We start from the raw sequence: 25,970 nt of genomic DNA, 5'->3' as shown, positions 1-25,970 counted from the left end.
CTGCCCCTAACTGTGGAGTCTCAGGCTTTTATTCTGTAAAAGAAGAAAGTAGTCGTAACTGCTCCTGTAGGTGGGGAGACTAGGATAGCTGTTTAAGGAGATAATACTTACAAAATATTTTACAAGTTCTGTCAAAAACAAGATTTGTGTTTATTAAAGTATTGTGCTAAAACCATGGATTTCTAATACTTCTATACAGTATTGCATAACATGCATAATTTCTTTGCAAAACTGTTTACTTTGTGAGATTTTGACTATATTACAAGGCATTTAACTAGAATCTTTTCTTAAGCAGGCTGGCCTTCCCCAGGGTTTGTTTTGTTTTGTTTGTATCAGTAACACACAGTTAATCCATAAAGAACATTATGAGGAAAATTTGCCCTTCCTGAGCTCATGTGCTTTAATTGTTTTTTTTGCTCACAAGAATATTAGATTTACTATGAAAAAATACTTTTTTTTTTTTTTTTTTGGTTCTTTTTTTCGGAGCTGGGGACCGAACCCAGGGCCTTGCGCTTCCTAGGTAAGCGCTCTACCACTGAGCTAAATCCCCAGCCCCGAAAAAATACTTTAAAGCTAAGTTTTATCTTTGACTTGAAAATGGGAGACTCAAAGTAGCTGCTTTTATCACTCACTTCTTCTGTCTCATTTTTTAAAATTTAAAGAATTAAAGAAAGTTTAATTAGTAAATTTATTATTAAATTATTAAGTGATTTAAGTTAAAATTCAAAAATAGAATTTAAAGGGAGTAGATTTTCAGGTAAGGACTTTCTGTTTATAGAGAAACCCTTTTCTTTGTCTTAGCACACAAAGTATGCAGCATATTCTGATCTCTAAGTTTAAATGGTGAGCACTTAGGGATAAAGGGAGATAATCATACAGATAGCAAATGTGGATCTTGATTTCCTTCATCTTGAGTAATAGAGATGCATGTAGAATTGGGAGAGTGCTACCTACATATACATACATACTACATACATGCATAGATATAGGTATTAGTGCATATATGCATACACACAAAAGTATACATTTATACATTGCTTACAGTTTTGCTTAGGTGTAAGAAAAGTGATTTTCTGTTCAGTAACCTGGGTGATTGTATGTTCATTTTTTTCTCAACTCTTGTTCTTGTTAGGTTTTTCTCTTGCTGTGACAAAACACCCAAACCATAGAGGAAAGGGTTTATTTCTTCTTACAACTCTGACTCCCTGGTCACAGTCCATCGTTGACGGAAGTTGGGTCAGGAACTCAAGGCAAGAGGTCAGAGGCAGGAACTGAAGTAGAGGCCACAAAGGAGTGCTGCTCACTGGTTCCCCATTACTTCCTCAACTTGCTTTTTTTTATACAACCCAAGTTCACTTGCCCAAGGGCGGTACTGTCCACAGTGAGCTGGGACCTCACACATCAACCATTAATCAAGAAATGCCCTAGGCACGCAGGCCAGTCTCAGGGAGCTAGTTGGGTTCTCTCTTCCCAGGTGGCTCAAGTTTGTGTCAAGTTCTCACAAATCAGTACACTAAGAGCATCTCACCCTGTCGAAGCCTTGGGTTTTGGACATTGTGCTTGTAGATGTATCCTTAGAGCCTTATCGTGTATGAAAGTATTAAAGCATGGGTTTATTCCCTCAGTTATTCAGTTCACATTCATTCCTGAGTGGTACGCTGCCGTTACAGAGTGAGTATAAGTAAGTACTTATCATAGAAAATTTAAAAGGTACGTTAGACCACTCTTAAGGTTTTTAGTATGTTTGCATGTTTATCTTTGACTTATCTCATTTAGCAGCTTCAACATTTGAATATCCCTGCAGTCTTATGTCTTTCTCTCTTTTCAGACTCTTTAGAAGAACAAGATGATCTTGATAATAGTACTGAGCAGAAAGATGACAAAATACCAGTTACAGAGCAGACAAACCAAGTGATTGAAGAAACATCTGGTCCAGAGGGGTCAGAAGAGAACCAAGAAGAGACTGAGAACGAGGAAACATCGACAAATGAAGCCAAGTCACCTGTTCTCAGATCTGATTCTGTTTCTAATCTTGAACTGAGTGAAGACTCTGTGGTGACAAAGTAGTAAATACTTCCCTGTGCCTTCAACTGGATATTTGTAGTCACGTTGACCTCAGTTACTGCTTTTTTTGTGGTACTCAAGAAAAATTTGCTCTCTAGATATACTTTTAATATTCATAATGAGATTGCCCTGCAAGTTCAGTGTATCCCAGCCCTACCATTAGGTATTGAAAGTAAAAGCACATGGTATCAGTTAATGTGCAGAGACATGGCTGATAGATGCTTTGTGCATTCTAAAGTTTAAAAAGAAACTTGTTGTCTACACGTATAACCTGTAAATAATACCGGTTTTGACATAGGAACAAATTTGGCTAGGAATAATTTTTTCCATAGTGTTTAAGGATTGAAACATAATTAAGATTTTGAATACTTCACCAGTAAATTTTAACTTTGGAGATATTTGCCAGTGGGAAGGAAATATCTATTTAGGTGTTTACATTAAGTGATGCTGAAAGCTGTAACCTTAATTACATATGCATTGGTACGAATTCTCAATAAGAACGCAACTCAACAGTCAAGTGCAGTATTTCTTTGATGTCTTTTATTTTACAACTGGGCCAAAGGCACATGATGTATATAGTTAGTTTATGTTTACATATTAATAGGAAATACGTCTGCACTTGACTGTACTTGAATTCTTGGTATTATTTATATTTGTAATATAATGATGATATATAAATGGCTTTTATGTGTGTGTGTGTATGTTTTGTTAAGGAAAATAAAGACGACCTGGCAGCGTCTTTTCTTTGTTAAATCTCTAGACTTCTTCACATAGTGTCTTGATGGATAACTTGGCTATCTGAAAAAACAGTCTTGGTAGGGAGAAGTCACTGTGTGATAAATATATAACAAATTATGTTCTTCTTTTCATTTAGACTTTCAAAATCGGTGACATAAGAGGTTTAGTGTTTCTAATCAGAAGTTAAATTTTTCTGATTTTGAAACATATTATGTCATAGGTAGTTTCTAACTTTGAGAGAAATAGATACAGTTTTGAAGACAAGGCAGTTAAATTTAATGAAACTCACTAGATATGTATACCAATCATCAGGTGGGAAGATTCTTGATGTAACTATTCTTAAACATAATATGATAATTTGTCCTAGTTTCCTTTATGTGTCTTATATTGAAACAGCTGATGTGAATTTACATCATAGGGGAGACATGTTACGATAGTGTATCTGGCTAATCTTTTGGCTATTGAATGTTTATTTAAACTAAATATACTTATCATTTAAAAGTTTATATTTATAATTTAATACTTCATCTGACATATATAAAAGAACCCTGTTTGTTACTATTCTGAGGCATTTTAGTTTGGTGCCCATAAATTCAAGCATGTGGAACTGGACTTGAATGTCAGCTTTGCACTCTTGGGCAAACTTCTCTGCATTTATTTAATTTAATCTGTAAAGTGAAAAGAATAATATGTTTTCCATAGGTACTGGGAAGTTAAAAATAATTTATATGATGTGCCTAGCTTTCTTGCTGGATAATTAATAGATAGTAGGTTTCATGGTAGAATTTATTACTATTATTATGGAAGGGCCATAGATCCTTTTTTTGGTAGATAAGAAAGAAAACTATGAACATTCAATTCAGTTGCTCTGAACAGAAAATTTCTGCATTAATGTCATATGCATGTGTCAATGACAGATTAAAGAGATGGAGAACTGAAACTAGAATATAATCTTCTAAAAAACGAGATGTGTTTATTTTCATTTTATGAGTATAAATGTTTCCTTTGCATAAATGTCTGTCTCCAGTGTGTCTGCAGGTATCTGGAGGTCAGATACCTGGGTCGTTTGAGATGATAATTACAGATCAAACTTGGCTACAAGAGCAGGAAGGGCCCTTAGCCACTAAGCCACTTCTCCAGCTTCATGTGACCTTTCTGTTTGTAAATTTTACTAGGGGTGTGTGTGTGTGTGGTGTGTGTGTGTGTGTGTGTGTGTGTGTGTGTGTGTGTGTGTGTGAGAGAGAGAGAGAGAGAGAGAGAGAGAGAGAGAGAGAGAGAGGACCTTGTTAGGAGTTAAAAATGCCTGATATGCACTGCTCAAAAATGAATACCTCAGAGAAATGGAATTTAATGATGAAACCAAGAAGATATAAAAACATCCCCCAAAAGAAATGTAACAGGGGAGGAAGCTAGAGAGGGGGCTCAGTGTTAAGAATGACAGCTGGAGGGCTCCCTCCCTCCTGTAGCTCCAGGTCTAGATCTGATGCCTTCTACCTGGCCTCCTTATAAGACACTAGCCTAATGTGCATTCTCATCCCCACGGATACACATAACTACAAATAAAAAAATCCAAATCTTAAAAGGAGCTCAGTAAAATTAGCACAACAGAGGCAATTGTCGGTGTATTTAAAACAGACTCCTCTTCTGATGTTATAGTAGACAATGGCTGAAGTGAATGAGACCCCACATTTCCGACTACTAAGATTATTTGAAGGGACTGCCCTGTCCACAAATGCTCAGCTTGTCGTCATGTCCTCAGTGTGGGCTGCAGACAGAGCTTAGCTTCCCTTTCTGTCTCTCCTACCCACATCCTTCTCCTGTGGCTCTGGGACTCTCGTCTCAGGGATGTGCCTATGCTTTGCCCGTTCTACCTCAAGTGTCAGCTTAACTTTTTTTGTCTGACAGATACCCTTTTCTTCTCCCTGTCTGAAGCTAACCCTCTGCCTTTTAGTCCTGTTTTGGGTCACTTTATCTTTGCTCTGAATTCTTACTGCAAGGGTATTTTGTTTTCCCATCAACTGTCTTCACGATTTGCTTTTCTTCTGTCTGTATGTGGAGAGCCTAGCAGTGCCCTGCTTATATCTCATGTGACTACTCGGTACTTAGCCATGCTCTTGCTTGGCAGAGTGGCTTGGCTGAGTGTTCTTTTTCTCTGAGACACCTTCATCCTTTAGGTTCTGGATGTGCACTGCCGTTATCTTCTCTGGCTTCTTGTTTTCAGTGTCCCTTGAAGACTTCCTCTGCCATGTTTAAATGTTGGTGTTCTCTGGCTTCCACCTGTTGTAGTTCTTATGCTACACATTCATTCTCTGGGAGCTCTCATCAGTGCCCAGGGCCTTAGTAACCACTGTCTGTATGAATTCAGATCTCTGGCTTGGTGTTTCTTTGGCTTCATAGCTGTGTATTTTACCCATCTACTGCCATGATGTTGTGAAGTCAGTATTTTTTTAAAAAGAACACTTGCTCAAACTTGTTTGTCATTTTACCAAATAGTGTAAGTATTCAAGCCAGAACTTAAAATATAGTCCCTCTTTCCCTCTGTCTTCAAAGTGTTCATTCCCACTTTCTCCCCCTATATCCCAGTAGAATATTGCAATGTAGCCCAGCTTGGGCTTAACTTTGTGACTTAAGGCCTCAGATTCCTGGGTGCTGGAATCATTCCCAAGAAGTGCTGTGCCTTGCTCTCCTCTGAACATTTACGTTTATATTATTTGTCCATTTTGTTTGGATTATATTCACATAAATCTGTGTTGTTTCAGTAAACTACATGCGCCTGCTGTATGTATGTTTATACACAATTTTGTTTGGGGGGGGCAGTTCTATGGGGATTTTGTATCTTAAGTATGGATATGAAACAAGATGTCGGGAGAATAAGCAGCTTTCTTAGAGGTCCATATCAGCATGTGGAAAACCTGAGATCTGAATGCAAGCAGATCACTTGTCTTTGGCATTGAACCCACAGCCTTGTACGTGCTTAGCGTTGCTCTGCTGCTGAACTGTTTCTCCAGCTTCCAAAGCCTTACTGTTAATCATCACTGTATTGCCTTCTAATTCCTGCCTCCGTCTCCTCAGGGTATGAAAGCTACCTTTTAATCAGTCCCTCTGTCTGTTTTCAGTCATGCTGCTTTCCTGTCCATTCTGTGCACTGGGACCTCAGACCTCTGCACTGTCTGCAGTCTTCTGTGTTTGAGAGGAAAGCTGAATGTCTATTGACTGACAAAGTTCGGTGCAGTTTCTCCCCAGTTGTCTCTCACAGCAAGTTTTCGCATTACAACTACTGTCACTGCTACTTCCCCTCTACCACACGCATACTTAGTATACATAGGCTATTATTTTCAGTGCTGCATATATGTAGGTTTCTTCCAGTTGCCTACATTTCTCAAGCTCTTCCTCCTGAAATACCTCCTGTTTCTGTAGATACCGAAGGAGCTCAATATAGAGCTGTTGAATTGGAATATCCTTTAGAACCCAAGGTTGGAAATTTTATTTATTAAACTATGAGTTTTTCAGCATGTACTCATTGTACATACACACCTTCACAGTAGAATCAAGTCTGTAGCTCTGTGTGTGTGTGTGTGTGTGTGTGTGTGTGTGTGTGTGTGAGAGAGAGAGAGAGAGAGAGAGAGAGAGAGAGAGAGAGAGGTGGGTGGAGGAGAAGAGATTGATTTTAATTATGTAATGATTGTCATTAGGTAATATATGCTGAGTTCCAGAATGTTAAATGATTGTCAGGTTTAGGTCAGGGATAGTGGGCATCTGAGCCAAGTCAGATTTAATGAAGGACTATTTATATTGAAGCTCAAATTTTTCACTGATTCAATATTGATGTTTATGATTTCTTTAACAACTTTATTTCTGTTTCCAACTGACAGTACCTACCTTAATTAGTATATTACATGTTAGCTTTTTAGAAGTATCACTTGAAGGGTAGACTGAAGAGGACAGCAGTTTTGAGTGGTTGTGGGCAATGGAACTGCTCTAGGAAGTTAACAGAAAAAAATTTAGCGAGTTTCTATGTGGCATAAAAATTGTAGAAGACATTAGATACAGTTCACAAATGAACTATCAAAAATAATTCAAGTACCAAGTAATAATCAGTACAGAAATGGTCAGGAATTGAGACCTTTTAGAATTTGACTTATTTCAAGTTTATTAAATTTCTGGCCAACAGATAAAAATATTCCGAATTTAGACAGACAGTTATAAATATGGAAAAGTGTCTTTGAAACAAGAACAACTAAAACGAGTGCAGAATTAAAACCTTATTGAATTGTACCAATCCATAGGCAATTGATGTGTTTCAGCTTCCTTACTACCTTTTTGTAAACTACTACCTTTCACCTTTTTAGGGCATTTTCAACTTAAAAAAAAACAAAAAACAAAAAACAAAAAAACACTACTACCTTTAACTTTCTTAGGGCCCAAGAGATGGCTCACCAGGTAAGGGGACCATTGCCGAGTCTGATGACCGAGGTCCACACGGAGGAAGGGGAGGACCGACCTCCTCAGGCTGTCTTCTGACCTCTGTGTGCCTGCTGTGGCACATGTGTGCCCACACACACTAATGAAATCAATGTGAAAATAAGATACTCTCTAAAATTATTGCAGTGGAGCTGAGAGAAGTGTGTAAGCAGGAGGAACTGAGTTCGGGTCTGCAGCACCTGCGTAAGGTCTGGATATGGCTGACTGCCGCTGTCACCCATCATCAAGGGGTGGTGACAGCTGGGTTCAGGCACACGCTGGCCATCCTTGCCTTTTTCCTTTGGCTTCAAAACTGATAAATGTTGGAAGCACTCTGAGAAGATTAAAAAGTATTCTTGAAAACTTCCCTCAGTCCAGAATTCTGTGAAAAGAGGCCAAATTTTTAGCTACTGAAGGTTTTTACCAGATCCCTGGCGCTTGCTTTAGTAAAACTGAGAAAAAAATAATTTTCATGGGAATAAATATTTCTTCATCTGCTTTGAAGGGTGTCGCAGGCGGGGCATTTGGTGCACATAATGCCCACCTGTAGGTCAGGCTTATGATCTAGGTACCTTCCAGTGACTTCAGGGAGACAAGGGTCACATGGAGATGGAATTCATTTCCTCAAGCTGGTTTATAGAGCTGCAAATAGGTTTTAAACATGGCGACTAAAATTGCTTTCTTTACTACCTGTGTGCGCTCCTTCGGTAGCTGAAAGACTTAGGCTAAAGCCCTGAGTTTCTCATGGTCGTGTGGTATCTCACATCATTTGTACAGGAGATACCTGGTGGCTTGATAGGTCTGCTTCTCAGTTTTCATGGAATAGTGGACATAGACTATGTTTCTGGGTTCTCGTCTCCCTCTTGACCTCAAACCAAAGTAAACCAGAACTTGGCACAGACACATTATGTAAATAATCAGAAAGTTAGATTCCTGTTACTAAGTGGTGGACTTGCCTTTGCTAACACAAGAGGTTGGTGTGCTGTTTCTCTCTGAAATTCCTATGAATGATAGATTTGAGACTAGAGAGGGAGAACTGCCCAAAGCACTAGTTGAGGGCTAGGATATATTGTTTTTGTTCTCTTGGTGCCTGACATAGGAGAACCTCAGTGACATGAGTGAACTAAGATGATCTAAACCCATGTGATGCGGTGGGAGAATTGCCCAGTGCTTAGAAGAGCCTGCTAGTTGGGTTGGGTTTAAGAATTGCGGTAAGATCATTTGAGTTCGGTAATCCTTTTCCTACTTCTTAGGAGATATGTAAAGATCCGTATGTAAGAGTGTACACACATACACACACATACATATACACTCAGTTTCACTATGTATTTCTTGCTAGTCTTGAGTTGCAGTGCAGACCACACTGGCCTTTAAACTTACAGTGCTCAGCCTGCCCCTAGAGTCACCTGTACTGACTTACTGACTTTCACTTCCCTGTTTCTAACATTTGACACTGACTGATGTTGTCTTAGAACTTAGACATTTCTACCTTTTGACATCTGGACCTAGTGGGGCCCAGATACACACACACTTTTACGCAGGATAATTTAAGGGTATTTCTTTTTCTATATATAGGCTAGTATATAGATTTTAAACTTGGGTTCTTACCTCAAAGCAAAACAGGAAAGGAATGGTTCCTGTGCTTTTATTAAGATGTTCCAATGTGTGTTTTATGAATTATAAGCTGTTTCCTAAAACTGAAACTGGCTATTCATGTTTTACTGTCCATTAGCAAGACTTCCAAAGGCTTTGCTCACCTTCTAATAAGGGGAGCATTTTTTTAAAAGTTGAAATGGTTTGCTTTATAAAAACAATCTTTCAAAAGAAATCGAATATACTTGGAATAAAGTTATTCTCAGCTCTGTATTCATATAGCTACAGTGTATGGTTTTTCAGAGTAGAATACTTTGAGTCCTGTAATTGAAATTGAGTATGAACTGGAATAAAATTGATATTCTTGAGACCTATTTTGGTTGAATATTGTGTATGGATTCTTGCTGCACATTTTCAGCACATTTCCCTTTTAGTTTTTGAAAATCTGAATTCTTTTTGATTGTTCATGAACCAACCCCCCCCCTTTTAAAGTATGAATGGCACTTTATTCAGTCATTTTCTTTACAACTGAAACTCTGGGAATTCAAAATTAACATCCTTGCCTGTGAGCTTCTTGTATACACCAGAAAATGTTTTGACCTTGTGCTCCATGTTGTTCTGCTGTGCTTTGTCTAAATGAACTTTTATGAGCCGGCTGCCATCCAGTTTCACACAGATCCTCTGACCCACAATTTTACTTGGGAAGACCAAGTCCTCAGGGATGGTGTCGTGCACTGCTGTCAGGGTGCAGCTTCTGGGGCGCCTTTGCTAATTTTTCGTAAGGCTTTTCCAGTTGGCTTGGGCAGAATCCTCCTCTGAACAATGAAGACTACGTGCTTCCTTCCCAGTGAACTTTTTCTCCAATTCACAAACTAGCTGGACTTGGATTTTTCTGGAAAGATTTCAGCTGAGGAACCGGTACAAAAATCATGATAGCTTTCCGACCACCACCGACTTCGATTTCCTTGGCCGTAGTGACGTTGAATTCCCGCAGCTGCGCCTTGAGATCTGAGTCCATCTCCAGCTCGAGCAGCCCCCGAGAGATGCCAGACTCGAACTCGTGTGGCTCCTCGCCATCGGGCTTCACAATCTGGTGCTCGAGCTGAACGTGGCTTCGTCCTTATGGGAGGGTTGGCTTAGAGAGAGACAGCTCTCATGAGAACAGTTCATATCCCAACCTTTCTCCCCTTAATTATGGTAATCTCCTATAGTTCAGCTTTTTTCAAAACAACAGCCAGGCAGGATGGCTCAGTGGGTAAAGCCAGTTGCTGCCATTGCCTGACTTTGAGTTCAGCTCACATTTTCCTCTGTCCTCCACACATGAACTTCACACATGTGCTCCCACCCCAAATAAATAACAACAAACCATAGTCTACTAAAAGCAGAGATTTTCTTTCCGCTGTTCTCTGCCCTCCCCCTCCTGCTGCGTCCTGGCCACTGACGGAGAGAGCAGAAGTGGTTCAGGTTTCGGTAGATTCTGATAAGACAATTTGTCCACCCAACAAACACAAGTTTAGAATCCAATATGCCACACGACTACTAAATTGTCCGTCAGCAGGATCGTAGTATGTGCAGAGTTGGAAGAGAAGCATGAAAAGTGATGACTCGACTTCTGATCAAGATGCTCAGTTTCAGGCTGCTGCACTCCTGATGAGTAGTGAGAGGTCTGGCAGCTGCCACTTCTGCCCCCAACAGTCCGTTCCCCAGGTGTGCAGACCGTTTGTGCACTGTGAAGTTTTACGAGCTCTAAAGAGTGATTTATGTCCTCAATTTTCCCTTATTGCCCACCAAGTACTGCCCTCTGTCAGAGGGCCTGGACTATTTAATTTTTTAGGTCTTTGTCTTCATTAGTATGACAATTTTTGCTTGTAATCATTGTACTGGACCTCGTTGATAAGCTAAGACACTGTGAGATTCATGGTGTTGACATCTAACCTTGCCACTGACTTCTTGACCCTTCTGCTTCCAAAACATGGATTCATTTTTTTCTTTTTGAAAACCAAGGTAAAACTCCATCTCTTTTTTACACATATTGTGGGCAGTTTAAAGGTTGGTCAGAATCAAATATTGTGCTTTCAAATTTGATAATGCATGAGTGTGGAAGGGTGACCTTTGTTTCACAGTCATACATCAACATGACATGAGCAGAAGAGGCAGCCATTACCTTTAGTGTATTGGAATAGTGCTTTAGTTGCCATCTTCCGTGTAATTATTGCAAAAAAAATGTTTTTTTAAAGCATTAAATTTCCATTTGTGAAATTTGTGAAGTTTAGTATTTTTGGAAATAGTTGTAATTTATACAATAAACAAATAGTTTATGATTTAGTACCAGCACAAGCTTAGTCTCCATAAGATCTACTTGTTCACTAATAAAAATTGTTAATTATTGCTCTGGTAACAGATTAATATACTACTATTAATATACTACTTTGTGTTTTAGGAATAAGTTTTAAGACACAACTCAAAGAAGTTTTACCAATTTTTTTTTTAAATACATGTCAGTGATTGGCTCAAAGAGTATTTAGTGGTAATAAGAATCTGTTTGTGGTAATACAGGCTGCATACAGGTTCTGCCATCCGTAGGACTTCTGTCCTAGCGTGTGCAATTAGTCATTCATTTCCCCTTTAATGAATGCTACCTATGAGCCAGGCATGGGAGAAAGAAATGAGACTATGCAACAGAATGATGTGAGGAAATTATGTGACTTCTCAGAAGGCTCATTCATTGAGAGACAATGGAAAGAGAGAAGGCCTCCTTTAGTACTCACATATCAGACTTAAAAGCTAGGCCAGTGTGGCCCGAATGGTAAAGCTCTTGGCAGTAGTTCCCATCCTGTCTTTATTGCTCCATGACCGCCACTTCACTAGTTCTCTTCAACCCCCACTCCCTGGTACAGGGACTCAAGGAGCCCAGAGGCCTCTGGAAATGCTTCTGCACAGTTTTATATGTGTGCACACATTGTTCTGGGAAGAGAACACAGATCTCATCTAATTTCCTAAGAGGACCAGAAATCAAAAGAGGGAGGTCATTGTGCCACGGAGAATGCTAACTACCGAACGATTACTTAGTATCGTTTAAAATTGGGTGGATCTTTCTTCACACAATAGGGAATTCTGTAAACTTTCCTCATGGATGAAGCCACTCTGCTAGGCCCAAAAGAAGTAATGCTGTATTAAGTGGTACAATGGATGTAAAAGTGTGTTCAGTGTGTTTTTGGACTCATGATGGCTTTATTGGTGACTACTTTTGTTTGGAAGAACACCTTCAAGTGTGTCAGTTAAGTTTTGAAGAGTACTGTGAGGAAGCATAATACATTTGGTGGCAAATACTGTATTTCTACTCATTCTATTCTATTTTATTCTTTAGTTGTGTCTAGTTCTTCCCTTCCTAGGAATCTTCTGCTTCTGTAATCATATCATAAAATTAATTTTTTCTCATCCATGTCTTTTTCTGTTTTGATTTTGCCTTTCAGTACTGGAGGTTAAACCCAGGGCCTAGTGTGAACGCTCTACCACTGAGCCTCATCCCTAGTGTGAGCGCTCTACCACTGAGCCTCATCCCTAGTATGAGCGCTCTACCACTGAGCCTCATTCCTAATGTGAGCGCTCTACCACTGAGCCTCATCCCTAGTGTGAGCGCTCTACCATTGAGTCTCATCCCTAGTGTGAGCGCTCTACCACTGAGCCTCATCCCTAGTGTGAGCGCTCTACCATTGAGTCTCATCCCTAGTGTGAGCACTCTACCACTGAGCCTCATCCCTAGTGTGAGCGCTCTACCACTGAGTCTCATCCCTAGTGTGAACGCTCTACCACTGAGCCTCATCCCTAGTGTGAGCGCTCTACCATTGAGCCTCATCCCTAGTGTGAGCGCTCTACCACTGAACCTCATCCCTAGTGTGAGCTGTGAGCGCTCTACCACTGAGCCTCATCCCTAGTGTGAGCGCTCTACCACTGAGCCTCATCCCAAGTGTGAGCGCTCTACCACTGAGCCTCATCCCTAGTATGAGCGCTCTACCACTGAGCCTCATCCCTAATGTGAGCGCTCTACCACTGAGCCTCATCCCTAGTGTGAGCGCTCTACCACTGAGTCTCATCCCTAGTGTGAGCGCTCTACCACTGAGTCTCATCCCTAGTGTGAGTGCTCTACCACTGAGCCTCATCCCTAGTGTGAGCGCTCTACCACTGAGTCTCATCCCTAGTGTGAGCGCTCTACCACTGAGTCTCATCCCTAGTGTGAGCGCTCTACCACTGAGTCTCATCCCTAGTGTGAGTGCTCTACCACTGAGTCTCATCCCTAGTGTGAACGCTCTACCACTGAGCCTCATCCCTAGTGTGAGCGCTCTACCATTGAGCCTCATCCCTAGTGTGAGCGCTCTACCACTGAACCTCATCCCTAGTGTGAGCTGTGAGCGCTCTACCTCTGAGCCTCATCCCTAGTGTGAGTGCTCTGCCACTGAGCCTCATCCCTAGTGTGAGCGCTCTACCACTGAGCCTTATCCCTAGTGTGAGCGCTCTACCACTGAGCCTCATCCCTAGTGTGAGCGCTCTACCACTGAGTCTCATCCCTAATGTGAGCGCTCTACCACTGAGTCTCATCCCCAGCTCTGAAACTTTCTGCAAAGCTATTTGACAGTTTTCTCTTTTTGACACATTGAATTTTTCTCTCCCATGGGATTCCTTTTTAGTTTTTAATCCATTCAGTTTGTACACTTTATAAATTACATAACAGCTGTATATGGAGCTATATTCTTAAAGCAAATCTGGGTCTGAGCTAATTCTCTGTGCGGGAGCAGAATTGGCTTCTAGTAGCTATTTTCACAGGAAACTGCTGTTAGCACTTTCTAGAATCCATCATAGTCCACTTGCTGTTGTCTGGGGCCTTGTAGACACCTGCCACCAGCAAGAGACGGCAGCCCTTCAACTTCTTACAGACACAGAGCAGCTGCCAATGGTAAGGACTTTTCTCATCCCATTATAGGCAGCTCAGGACATGGGTGCAAGGACACATAGTCTCCATTCTTACCCCAGTTTCCCCTCCTTAATTTCCTGCATTTTTTTTTAGTTTGAAGTATTTATTATAGTGAAAAAATATACCAGAATGTTTAGAATGGAAGGAGAGAGTAACACCTTTAAAAATGTTTTTAAAATTTAAAATGTGAGGAATGCTGGTTCAGTATTAAGAGAAAAGTGGATACAATGCTACATAGTGCATATGGTTTGATCTTATCTATGATAATTGTGTGTATGCATATGATGTTGCACATGTAAAGAACTTGAAAGAAATATATTTTTATTCATTTTCCTTGTTTTTTAAATTTACTATCAAATTTTTCTAATATTATTTTTATCTACATTTACTATTTTAAAATAAATTCCAAATCGAGAGCAATGGCCTATAGCAAATCACTGTTAAAGAAAGATCACAAGATCTCAATTAATACTCTTGAGTTTCAAATTCAGAACATTTTTATATGAGTAAGTCTTTTGGGAAAGAGTTATCTTTAATTCAGCTTTAAACATGGGAGAGAATCAGTCTGAGGAGAAGAGTTTATGTGAGCAATAAAGTCTAGAGATCTTTGTTACCCAGGAAATGGAGAGGAGGAAGGAATGCTTTATGAACAGCACAGGGTTAAGAATTAGGAAGCCCAGATCACTTCTAGTAGCTTCAAGTACTCTCCATTTGTCTGGCACTATGAAGGTCCTCTCCCCACATTTGCATATCTCCTCTGCCTTCCTTTATGTGCTCATATACAGACATGCACAGCTCATTAATTCTTCTAATTAAGAGAAATAAACCAAAGCTTTTGTCTTCTAATAAGTACTTATGTTTATATTCAATATGACACCATAATCTTTGATTTCTTAAACTACTTTTTGGACATCTCACCACTCAGCTCTATGGAGACCGCTTCTTAAGTGTGTTCGAATAGTTTTCTAAAGCTGGCTTTGGATATAAATCTAGAAGCGATTCTGCTATAATACACATGCTAGTCTAGTTTAGAATTTTCAGGCAACAAAGAACAGTTACTGCAGAAACCTCACAAGTTGAGAATTCTTAACGATTTGTAATAGATTTGAAAATTAATTTCACTACTTAGGAGATTACCATGCAGATAGATTTATATATAGTATATATGAGATTTTGTAGGGGTAATACTTAAGTCACTTGTTTTAAATGTCTGACTATGTACACTTGGCTGTGTTAGTTTCCTATGGTGCAGAACTGTTATTGAGTACTTAATATTTATCCAGCCTGTTGTAAGACTTTTTACATTCAGCTTAGAAGGATTCTTTGGAATAAATTTTTATCTCCATCTTGTAGATAAAGAAACCGATGTTCAAAGTTAACTAACTCATGAAAGATCTCTCGGTAAGTGGCAGAGGCAAGATCTGAACTTGGGTATCTGTTGTGTAAGTATGTCTCCTTTGCTCTTAAGCATTTGATAAGCATAGATTTTTACTAACATTTTCCTTTATCTAATGTACTTTAAAATGATTAAAATATTCTGTGATAATGATTCATAGCAATATGTTATTCAGTATTTGAAGAAGTAAAGCATTTGCCAAAGAATCTGCTGATTAGGGTTTCTGAAGCTCCGTTGCAGAGATTAAGAAACTTAAGAGTAGTCTACTGCCTATTGGCTTCTCTACTTAGTAGTAAGAAGTACTGTATTCTTTCTGCTCGCAGCATTCCCTATAACTTTCCTAAGATAGCACAGAATGGAATTAGTTTGTAACAACACAAAAGATGATTGAAGTTGCTCTGTGCACAAATACATAAATTACATCTCCATTCTTGATGTTGAATAAATTTCTAAAACCTTTACATTCTTTGATTCTGTGTCATTTAATAAATCGTCTTTCAGCTAAGCATGATGTTGTAAGCTTGTAATCCTGGGACTTGGGAGGCTGGGGTAGGAGGATTGAAAGTTACAGGCCAGTCTGGATTATAGTTCCAAGGCTAGAATGGACTACAGAGTAGAAAACTGTCTGAAAAACCAACCAACCAACCAACCAACCAACCAACCAACTGATCAACCAACCAATAAACCGACTGATCAACCAACCAACCAACCAACTGACCAACCAACCAATAAACCGACTGATCAACCAACCAATCAACCAACTGACCGACCAACCAATCAACCAACCAACCGACTGACCAACCAACCAACCGACTGACCAACCAACCAACCAACTGACCAACCAACCAACCAACTGACCAACCAACCAATCAACTGACTGACCAACCAATCAACCAACCAACCAACCAACTGACCAACCAACCAACCGACTGACCAACCAACCAACCAACCAACCAACCAACCAACCAACCGACTGACCAACCAACCAACCAACTGACCAACCAACCAACCAACCAACCAACTGACCAACCAATCAACTGACTGACCAACCAACCGACTGACCAACCAACCAGCCAACCAACTGACCAACCAATCAACTGACTGACCAACCAACCAATCAACCAACCAACCGATCAACTGACCGACCAACCAACCAACCGACCGACTGACCGACCGACCGACCGACCGACCGACCAACCAACCAACTGACCAACAAACCAACCAACCAACTGACCAACTGACCAACCAACCGACCAACAAACCAACCAACTAACTGACCAACCAACCAACCAACTGACCAACCAACCAACCAACCAACCAACTGACCAACCAATCAACCGACTGACCAACCAACCAACCAACCAATCAACTGACTGACCAACCAACCAATCAACCAACCAACCGATCAACTGACCAACCAACCAACCAACCAACTGACCAACCAACCAACTGACCAACCAGCCAACCAACCAACCAACTGACCAACCAACCAACCAACCAACAAATCAACTGACCAACTGACCAGCCAACCAACCAACCAAACAACCAAACAACCAAACTACCAAACAACTGACCAGTCACAAGGGAACACCTTTTCAATAAGATATTCCCTGAAAGCATAAAAAGAATTATGCACTCATTATCTCATCAAAATGTATGTTCTCAGTCCACACTGTTGATTTTTTTGTTGGTGTGTGTGTGTGTGTGTGTGTGTGTGTGTGTGTGTGTGTGGTTTGTTTGCTTTTTTGTTTTTTACAAAAACTGCAGACTTCTATACTGTCTGGATGTTCACTAGGGAACCAGTGTTCCTTAGGTAGTTTCAACTGTCTGTTTAGCACAGTGCATAGCAAAATGTGGTTCTCCACATTTTGTGGTTGAAGTGAATTTTGTTTTTTTGATATGACACCATGCCCCAATATCAATATTCACCACATTGAGAGTTTAAACTTTTTGCTAGAACAGTAAAATTTTAGTTTTAGATTTTCTTGTGCCACCGGGCCTTTGCTTTGGTACAGTAGGGAGGGAAGAGTGTAGATGGCTGCCAACCTCAACCCCAGAGCTTCACTTAGAGGAACAGGTGATGGCCAGTTGCCTTCTCGGTGTCATCTGTGAATCTGTATAGTCTGAGTGCCTGGCGCTTGCACCTTACTTTCTTGGATGCCATCTGCAGGTTACTAGATTGTGGTCACCACCACTTTCATCTGCAGTGCTTGGTGTGTTCTGTTGAATTGGGGTCAAGGATCAACCTTCCCTTTAGTTCTTTATGCACTTACATGTGTTTTTCATAATTCCTATTTAAATGTAGTTCTTGTACTGTGGTAGTTGCAAAGCACATACTTTGTACAAATTCGTATTTACCAGATTGTTGCCAGATGTTTGATAGATGGGTAAGCATGAGACTCTAGCTCTGCCAAGAACTTCAGGAGAGCAAGGAGGAGTGAATAACCCTTTTCCAACCACCTCTACTGACATTCTCATGAGCAGTCCTAGGACCTGACAGACAGTCTTTGCAGGGAATGGCATCTCTTCCAAAAGTCAGGGACTTTTTTTTAACTTATTTTAATTTTACGCTGGGCTTCATAGGATCACCAGGTTCGATATATATTATTTCTCAAACATTTGGCCCATTTTTTCCCCCAAAGAGGACTGTATCTTTCATAGTTTAAGGGTAGCTATTACATAAGAATTATAATGTAAAATAAAGCTAAAGAGACTCCTAATCGAAAGCTAAAATTACAAATGCTTAAAAACACCTTCCAGTAAACCTATATTGAGAACTTTCTTGTGTTTTGTGTCAACCATTCACACTATTAAAAAGATACAGCACAAGATGTAGCTCAGAGCAAAGAGCTCTTGCCAGCATGTGTGGAGCTCTGGATTCCATCCCTAATACCACAAATGTGAGTGAACAAAGACCAAATTTGTACCTTAACTTTTGACTTTTATAAGATTATGACTCCTTTCGGACCTCAGTTCTTGAGTGTCGACTCACAACAATCATTCTGCCTTTGTTTAGAGGTGCTTGTTCACCCTATTTAAATTCTGTAAAGCTAGAGAGACGGCTCACTTATTAACAGTGCTTGATATAAACTTCTTGCAGAAATAAAAAGTCCTCCTCCAGCTTCTTTCAGCTCCATGCCCCCTTCCCAACCTATCGACTTTGTGTACTTTTTGTGAAAACAGAGGCAAATCAATTTCTATAATGGTGAGACATACATTAGTCTATGGGTACAATGGTGAGTAATTAGGAGTTGGTTTGATGCTATGTCCACTTAGAATAATAGTATGTTCTTCCCCCAGAGCCTATGACCTGTCTAACCGCACATTACTGACTTGACAGTGGTGCCTAGGTATGGGTTTTGTCTTGGGGAGTGGAATTTAAATCCAATTAGAAGGCGGTTGGTCACTCCTGTGACACCACTTTTACACTAGGGTTCTTGTTTTGCCAGGGCAGACATTATTCCGGCTTTCCACTCATACTCACTTGCAAAGGTTCATTGCAATGAGTCAGAGTCTGTTTCAAGATCTCTGGCTTCAGTATGGGATCCTCATCGGGACTTCTCCTGGTTACCCCGTTCTTGCCGGGTGTAGTGGAGATCCTGTAACTTTGGATCAGCAGGACTGGCCCTTTCCTTTCATTGGTCCCAACCTGTTCACAAATGATACAGATTTTGGAGTGGGCCAATTCAGAGCCCTGGATCTGAGCTGGTCAGTCTGCCCGCTCTCCTTCACCCACACCACCGAGGTGAGCTCTTCAGCACTGCTCTGGCTAGACCACCCAATGAAGCCCTCAGGAAGAGGCAGGCTCACCTCTCCTGCTCTTATATCCTCAGGGCCAGTTTACCTGCACCTGTGCCTCCTGAGGCAGCTCCACTGTGCTGCCCAGTCAAGGTCTCTGATCTGCTGCAGCCTGCAAGTGGCAGGGCCAACTCTCCCATGCTCAGTCCTCCAGGCTGGCTCACTCATTCCTGCTCAACCAGAGCCAGCTGGTGAAGGGCAGGGCTAGCTCTCCCAAGCTCATGACCCAGTGAGCCGCTTTCTTGACTGCTGGAGGGAGTGGTGGTGGGGGCACTCTGAGCCTGTGCCACCGCATAGCAGATGAGTGGCAGGGTCTGCTCTCCCACACCCCAGTGTCCTGCCTGGGGGAGCACAGGACCTGCTTTCCAAGTTCTGCTGCTGGTGAGAGATGGGGCTAGCTCTCCAGAGCACTGCACTCATGGAAAAGGAAGACCAGTTATGTACAGCCCATGTGGTCCCTGGTGGCTACCCTAATAAGGGACATCCCCATGTTCTCTAGTGGTAATATGAGCCAAGGACATAGACACTGACCCCTGCTGCTCTGTTGCCTTGGTCTCAGACATGGCCTTCAGTGGCAGCTCGGGCTGGGACCTCACCATGCGTGTGGCAGGAATGGTCATTCACAACAAGCTATTCTCTACCCTCGAGTCTCCAGTTCCATGTCTCTTCGTAATGTTCAAGTTGTTCCGCTTCTGTCTCTCCCACCTGACCACCACATACTTGCACATTGTGGGGGTTCCCACTGTAGGCTGGCCTCACACGAGTGGGTCCCTGGGTGACATCCTCCATCTGTGTGTGTGGCATGGTGGCAAATGGTTGTCTATGGCCTGAATGTGCTAGGCATTGCAGGGCATATCTTAGTCTGTCTTCCTCCTCCTGTGCTGTGCTGCTTGGATTTGATTTGACTTGATTTTTATGAATCCTAGGCATAAGACTGCTGCGGCCACCAAGCCAGACATCAAGTTAGGATGAACAAAGGACAGTCATTTGTGCTGCCCTTGCCAGACGTAAGAATAACACCACCAACAAGGTGTCTCTTTGCTCATTGCCACGGGGACAAGTTTTATTTTTCTTAACTGCTGAAGAATATTCCACTATGTAAATATACCAATTTCATTGTTCATTCATTAACTGATGGACATCTGGGCTGTTTGCATTTCCTGGTTATTGTGTCTAGAGAAACAAGGCACATGGATAGACATGTTAGTCTTTGGGGGTGTATGCCCAAGAGTGGGATGGCTGGATCATGTGGTAGATCTATTTTAGTTTCTTTGGGAATCTCTATACTGATTTCCATAGTGGCTGCACCAGCTTGCACTCCCATTAACCACAAATGAATGCTCCTCTGCCTCTCATCCATACTGGCTTTTTAAAATTTTTATTTATTTTTAAAAATCTTATCTATCCAAGCTGGGATAATCTCAAAGTAATTTTAATTTGCATTTTACTGATGGCTTGGGATGTTGAACATTAAAGAAAAAAAGTTTCTCAGCCACTGGTATTTCATCTTTTGATAACTCGCTGCTTAGTTCCATGCAACTGGTTTTAAAACTGAGTTGTTTCTTGATTTTAATTTTTTGAGTTTGTATATTTTAGCTATTCTGTCAGAGATAACGATTCCCCCTCCCCCCACATTCTGTAAGCTGCCTCTTCACTTGAGTGATGGTGTCCTTTGTTTTAGTTTTATGAGGTCCTATTTATTGATTGTTGGTCTTTTAAATTTTTTATTTATGTATGCTGGTATTGTGACTGCATGTGTACCATGTGCGTGCCTGGTGCCTATTGCTGGCAGAGGCAAGGAGAAGCTGTTGACTCCTCTAGAACCGAAGCTACAGAGTGTTGCCATGTGGGTCTTGGGAATGAAACCCAGGTTCTCTGGAAGGGCAGGGGAGAAACCATAATCAGGAAGGTGGTTTACCCAGGCCACGATTTATCCATTGCACCCAAGATGTGCTGACTTCTTCAGTTTTCCCAAATGTGGGAAATTCAACTGCATAATTTACAGTAGTAGGGGCATTGCATCCACACACACCCCCCCCCCCCGGGGGTGTGAGGGAAAGATGTACAAAAGTCCAGGGATATGGTGGATTACACCTATAGTCTCATTGTCTAAGGCTGAATTAAGGTTGTTTTGCATTGTTTTGAGGCCAACCTGGACTTCATTATGAGTTATAAACCAGCCTGGTCTATAGGGTGAGAACTTGTTTCAGAAGAGAGAGAGAGAGAGAGAGAGAGAGAGAGAGAGAGAGAGAGAGAGAGAATAAAATAGGACAAAAGGTGAGAAAGTCAGAATTTTGAGGAAAATTTGTATTACAATTTTTAATTAAAATAATTTTTTAATATATTTATTTAAAATATGTTAAAATAATATCTTCAAATGGTATGGCTCATGGTACATGATTCAAATGGTACATAGACTCAAAGAAGTACCCGAACCCCTCCCCCATTTCTCTTCAACTACTAACAGTCTTGATCACCACCCCATCAGTGATGGTAGGCTAAATTTATTGTCAGAATGGTGTGTTATCCTTTGTTTGCTTCTAGACTTTCAGATCTTTCTCACCTTGCTATATCTCACCGTGGTAATAATAGGAGTTGAAATTAAAGTCGTCAATGTTACAACTTTTGGTAAACAGCTGGGTGGAGGGGGAAAGACCATTACTGACAGAAAGGAAATTTACAGTCCAAATGGATTGTAGCTGCATGCATTTCATTAGCACACATAATTGATAGCAATGCTAATGTTCTAAAATGATTATTCTTTAATGCCCAGCTTGCATTATTAGCACACGTGTATTTCATTAACATACATAAGTAAGAACATTTATACATGTGGTAGCAAATGAGCTTTTAAAAGTCATTTTGTAGTTAGTGGGTGTTTGCAAGGCCCATCCACCAGTGTATGTAAATGTAAACACCTCTGCGTGCTATGGTGACATCTTTAAAAAATTGGAAGTTCAGTATAGAAGTTGTGTCCAGCTGTAAGACCAATCTCCCCTAAAAGGTTATACCTTTTAATAGCTGAATAGGCTGCCCCTCAGACATACCTGAAAGCAGAGAATTTATTACATAAGGTACAATCTCATTGGGTATGCAAGGTAAATAACCTCATTAAGGATGGACTCTGAAGGAGATACAGTGCTGTTCAAATAGGGCAAAAGGGGGCCAACAAGGCAGAACAAAGGCAGTTATGGAAGTCAACCACCGCTTTTATTTTGTGTTGAGTAAAATAGATTATCAGGGCAGCTACTTAAATCGAGACGAGGTCTGGGGAGAGTTTCTTTCTTCAAAGCAATGGATTAGAACATGGACTGTTTGTTGTTCATGCATTAACTGAACAATTTCAAAAAGGTAGAAAGGTTGACGCTCACGAATGTATCTTTAAAGGGCTATAAATGAAGACATCCTCTTGCGTGCGTTTCTCCACATTATGGTCATCCCCTAATAGATGTCTTGATTACAGTTTCATGTTTCCCATGCCTTGCCTTATGCTAGAGTTTCTTTTTTTTAATTTAATTTTTAATTGAAAATAGTTATTTTTATACCCTATATTCTGAATACAGTTTTTTTCTTTCTCATCTCCTCCCCACCTCTTCACCCTTCCAACTTCACACTTTCTCTCACATTCTCTTAAGGCAAATAAAAAGACAAGCAAAGCAGGATAAAAATGCAAAGAACAAACTAAAGACAGAAAGAAAATATGATAAACACACACACACACACACACACACACACACACACACACACACACACACACACACCATAAAATCCAGAATTAGAAACCACAATATACAAGCAAAATAGCAGTAAGGTTTAAAAAAATGTCCAGACAGCAATATGAGACAAGAAATAATCTTCAAAAATACTTTTGAGTTCATTTTGTGTTGGCCATTTACTTCTGGGCATGGGCCTGCCCTTCTACGTGGTTTATTTGTCGTGTGAAACTCCTTGGAGAAACGAAGTTTTCCTCTGTGAGCTGTTGTTAATTGGAGATAGATTTAGAATCAGGAATCGGAGCTTGTGTCTACTTCCCCATCAGTGCTGGGACCTGATCCGGTTTAGACCTGTGCAGGCCCGCAGGCCCGGTGCCGGTGCATTCTGCCACAGTCTCTGTGGCATTGTAGACTGGAAACTTTGTAGCAGGGCTGGTGTCTTTCTTTCTTCTCTGCTAGAGTGCAAAGTACCTTCCAATACATGAACTCCGGTCAGCAGGGGTGAAGGCTCTTCATGAGCACCAGCTAGATTTCGATGTGTTCATTGAGACATACAGGCGCTGTCTTCAGTAATGGGGCTTTACCATCAGTCTGTGGAGAGCAACCAGTGGCCTCGGCAATAACCCAGGTTGTTCGGAAGTTTTTATGGTTTATAATGGAATCTTAAAACAGGGAATGCTTCTTTTATTGAGACAACGGGCAATATTCGCTCACATATTACTATTTAAATTTACTGTCTTCTATACTATCTATAGTTATTTCAACTAACTCATCATTCAAAAGTTAAATTAAATCTGGCACGTTGGCTCAGTGGGTAAAGGCATTTCCTACCAAGCCTGAAAGCCTGAGTTTGATCCTTGGGACTCAGATGCTAGAAGGACAGAACCAGTTATGAAGAGTTAACCTCCGACCTCCACATGTGTGCAGTGGTGTGTACATGAATGCGTGTGCACACACAAAGACGTGTAAAAAATATTCAGCTGCATTGGAGTATCTAGAATGAAGCATTTCTAAAATAGAAAAGCTAGTTAATATTGGAGGCTATTTTGTTTAGGGTTCTTTCATTTTTAGATTGTCAAAAAAACTAATGCACATAGGACGCTTAGATATCTCCTGTAGCGGGTTTCACAAGAACACAGAGTTTAGGTCTTCTAGCTAACGATTAAGAGAATAGCAGCCCTGTGCTTACTCTCAGACGGACTTGCTCTGTGGTTCTTTGTACCCTTTAGGCACGTCCTCTTGTTTCTACAAATCAGTCCCAATTCTCCCTTTTTAGCCCTTCATTCAAACTGCCTACTCCTACCTATTGTCTTACTGTGGTACTGTACTTGCTTTTTCCTCAGAGTAAAAATTATTATTTTTATAGTACCTTTTAAATCAGGATGCTGACTTTTGTGAGAATAGATTAATAGGTCTACTTTTTGTCGATTTCTTTTTTTTCTAGTTCAGTTACATTCTTTTATTTTTCTTTTTAAAATTTTTTATACTTTTTAATTGAAATATAATTACATTGCTTCTCCCTTCCCATTTCTTTTTTCTTAATTTTATTTTAGTTGAATATTTTCTGTATTTACATTTCAAATGTTATTCCCTTCCCTCCCTCTCATCCTCCTCTCCCTCTCCCTGCTTCTAGGAAGATGCTCCCACTGCCACCCACCCACTCCCACCTCAAAACCCTGGCATTCCTCTATACTGGGGAAACGAGCCTTCACAGGACCAAGGGATTCCTTACCACAAATGCTTAAGCTTTGGAAGTTTTATGTTTTCAAGTTTCTTCCCTTTTTCCCCCGGTTAATTTATTTATTCAGTTTATATCTGGATCACAACTCCCCATCTCCTCCCAGTCCCCTTCTCACACAGCCTCTCCACTACATCCTTCCCCTTCTACTACACGTCTGAGAAGGGGGAGAACCCCCTTGGGTACCAACCCACTCTGGAACCTCAAATCACTGTGGCACTGTGTACATCTCCCAATGAGGCTAGACAAGGCAGCCCAGTTAGGGGAACGGAATCCAGAGGCAGGCAACAGACTCAGGGCAGCCCTGCTGTAGTTGGGGGATCCTCATGAAGAACCTGTACATCTGCTATACATGTGTGGGTGAGCCTAGGTCCAGCCTGTGAATGTTCTTTGGTTGGTGGTTCAGTCTCTGAGCGCCCGCAAGGGTCCAGGTTAGTTAACTCTGTTGGTCTTCCTGTGGAGTCCCTATCCTATTCAGGCCCCTCAATCCTTCCCCAACTCTTCCATAAGACTCCCTGAGCTCTGTCTAATGGCTGGGGTCTCTGCATCTGTTTCAGTCAGCTGTTGGGTGAAGCCTCCCAGAGGACAGTTTATGCTTGGCTCCTGTCTGCAAGCATAATAGAGTATCATTAATAGTGCCAGGAACGGGTTCTTGCCTGGGGCTTACTTCACTTGGTACAGTCTAGCTATAGTCCTACAGATGTCATGGTTTCATTTTTCTTTATAGCTATGTAAATTAGGACTGTATATAAGCACAACATTTTCCTTATCCACTCCTCTGTGGGTGGGCATTTAGGACAGTGACGTTTCCTTGCTATTGCAAAAAAACTTTCAAAATTTCAAAATCCAAAGGTCATTTGCATTTCACGAAAATCTGTGATAACCCCTCATTTCTGTCTCTGAATTTATTGTTGCAGAATGAACTCTTGGATTCTATGGATAATTTTATTTATCCATAATTAGAGCAGGGACTGCCTGAGTCTGCTGCCTGCCTCTGAATTCTGTTCCCCTAACTGGACTGCCTTGTCTAGCCTCATTGGGAGATGTACACAGTGTCACAGTGATTTGAGGTTCCAGAGTGGGTTGGTACCCGGTGGGGGGCTCCTCCCCCTCTCAGAGGAGGCATAGAAGGGGAAGGTGGAGGGGCTGTGTGAGAAGGGGGACTGGGAGGAGATGGGGAGCTGTGATCCAGATGTAAATTAAATAAATAAATTAATCTGGGGGGTGGGGAGACTTGAAAACATAAAACTTCCAAAGCTTAAGCATTTGTAATAAGGAATCCTTTGGTCCTGTGAAGGCTCGTTTCCCCACTGTAGAGGAATGCCAGGGCATTGAGGTGGGAACGGGTGGGTGGGAATGGAAGCATCTTCATAGAAGCAGGGAGAAGGGGAAGAGAATGAGGTGGGGGAAGGGGATAAAATGGATAATTCTATGGATTCTGTGTGTGTGTGTGTGTGTGTGTGTGTGTGTGTGTGTGTGTGTGTGTGTCTTTGTGATGGT

The 25,970-nt window shown here is 41.1% G+C and overlaps 1 protein-coding gene, 1 non-coding gene and 1 pseudogene across 18 annotated transcripts in view; 1 reads left to right on the top strand and 2 right to left on the bottom strand.

Moving 5' to 3' along the window:
- Window positions 1–9,230, top strand: part of Lnpk (lunapark, ER junction formation factor) — a 68,095-nt gene extending 58,865 nt beyond the window's left edge. For 12 of the 17 annotated variants that reach the window (NM_001434307.1, NM_001077429.2, NM_001434302.1 and 9 more), the window contains 2 exon segments: window positions 1,829–4,022; window positions 4,057–9,230. In NM_001434307.1, coding sequence (NP_001421236.1) covers window positions 1,829–2,067 — 239 coding nt within the window. In that variant the 3' untranslated portion in view covers window positions 2,068–4,022; window positions 4,057–9,230. 17 annotated transcript variants of the gene reach the window in all.
- A 133-nt stretch (window positions 9,231–9,363) lies between these two features.
- Window positions 9,364–11,054, bottom strand: Rps7-ps11 (ribosomal protein S7, pseudogene 11; annotated as a pseudogene).
- An 8,878-nt stretch (window positions 11,055–19,932) lies between these two features.
- LOC120102032 (small nucleolar RNA SNORA48) lies at window positions 19,933–20,076 on the bottom strand. Its single transcript, XR_015685144.1, has one exon. It is a non-coding gene; the product is annotated as a small nucleolar RNA SNORA48 (small nucleolar RNA).
- Between the last annotated feature and the right edge of the window lie 5,894 nt (window positions 20,077–25,970).

This window comes from Rattus norvegicus, chromosome 3 (genome assembly GCF_021556685.1).
Source record: "Rattus norvegicus strain SHRSP/BbbUtx chromosome 3, alternate assembly SHRSP_T2T, whole genome shotgun sequence".
In the NCBI taxonomy this organism is placed as follows: domain Eukaryota; kingdom Metazoa; phylum Chordata; class Mammalia; order Rodentia; family Muridae; genus Rattus; species Rattus norvegicus.
This window is presented reverse-complemented; position numbering and strand designations above follow the sequence as displayed.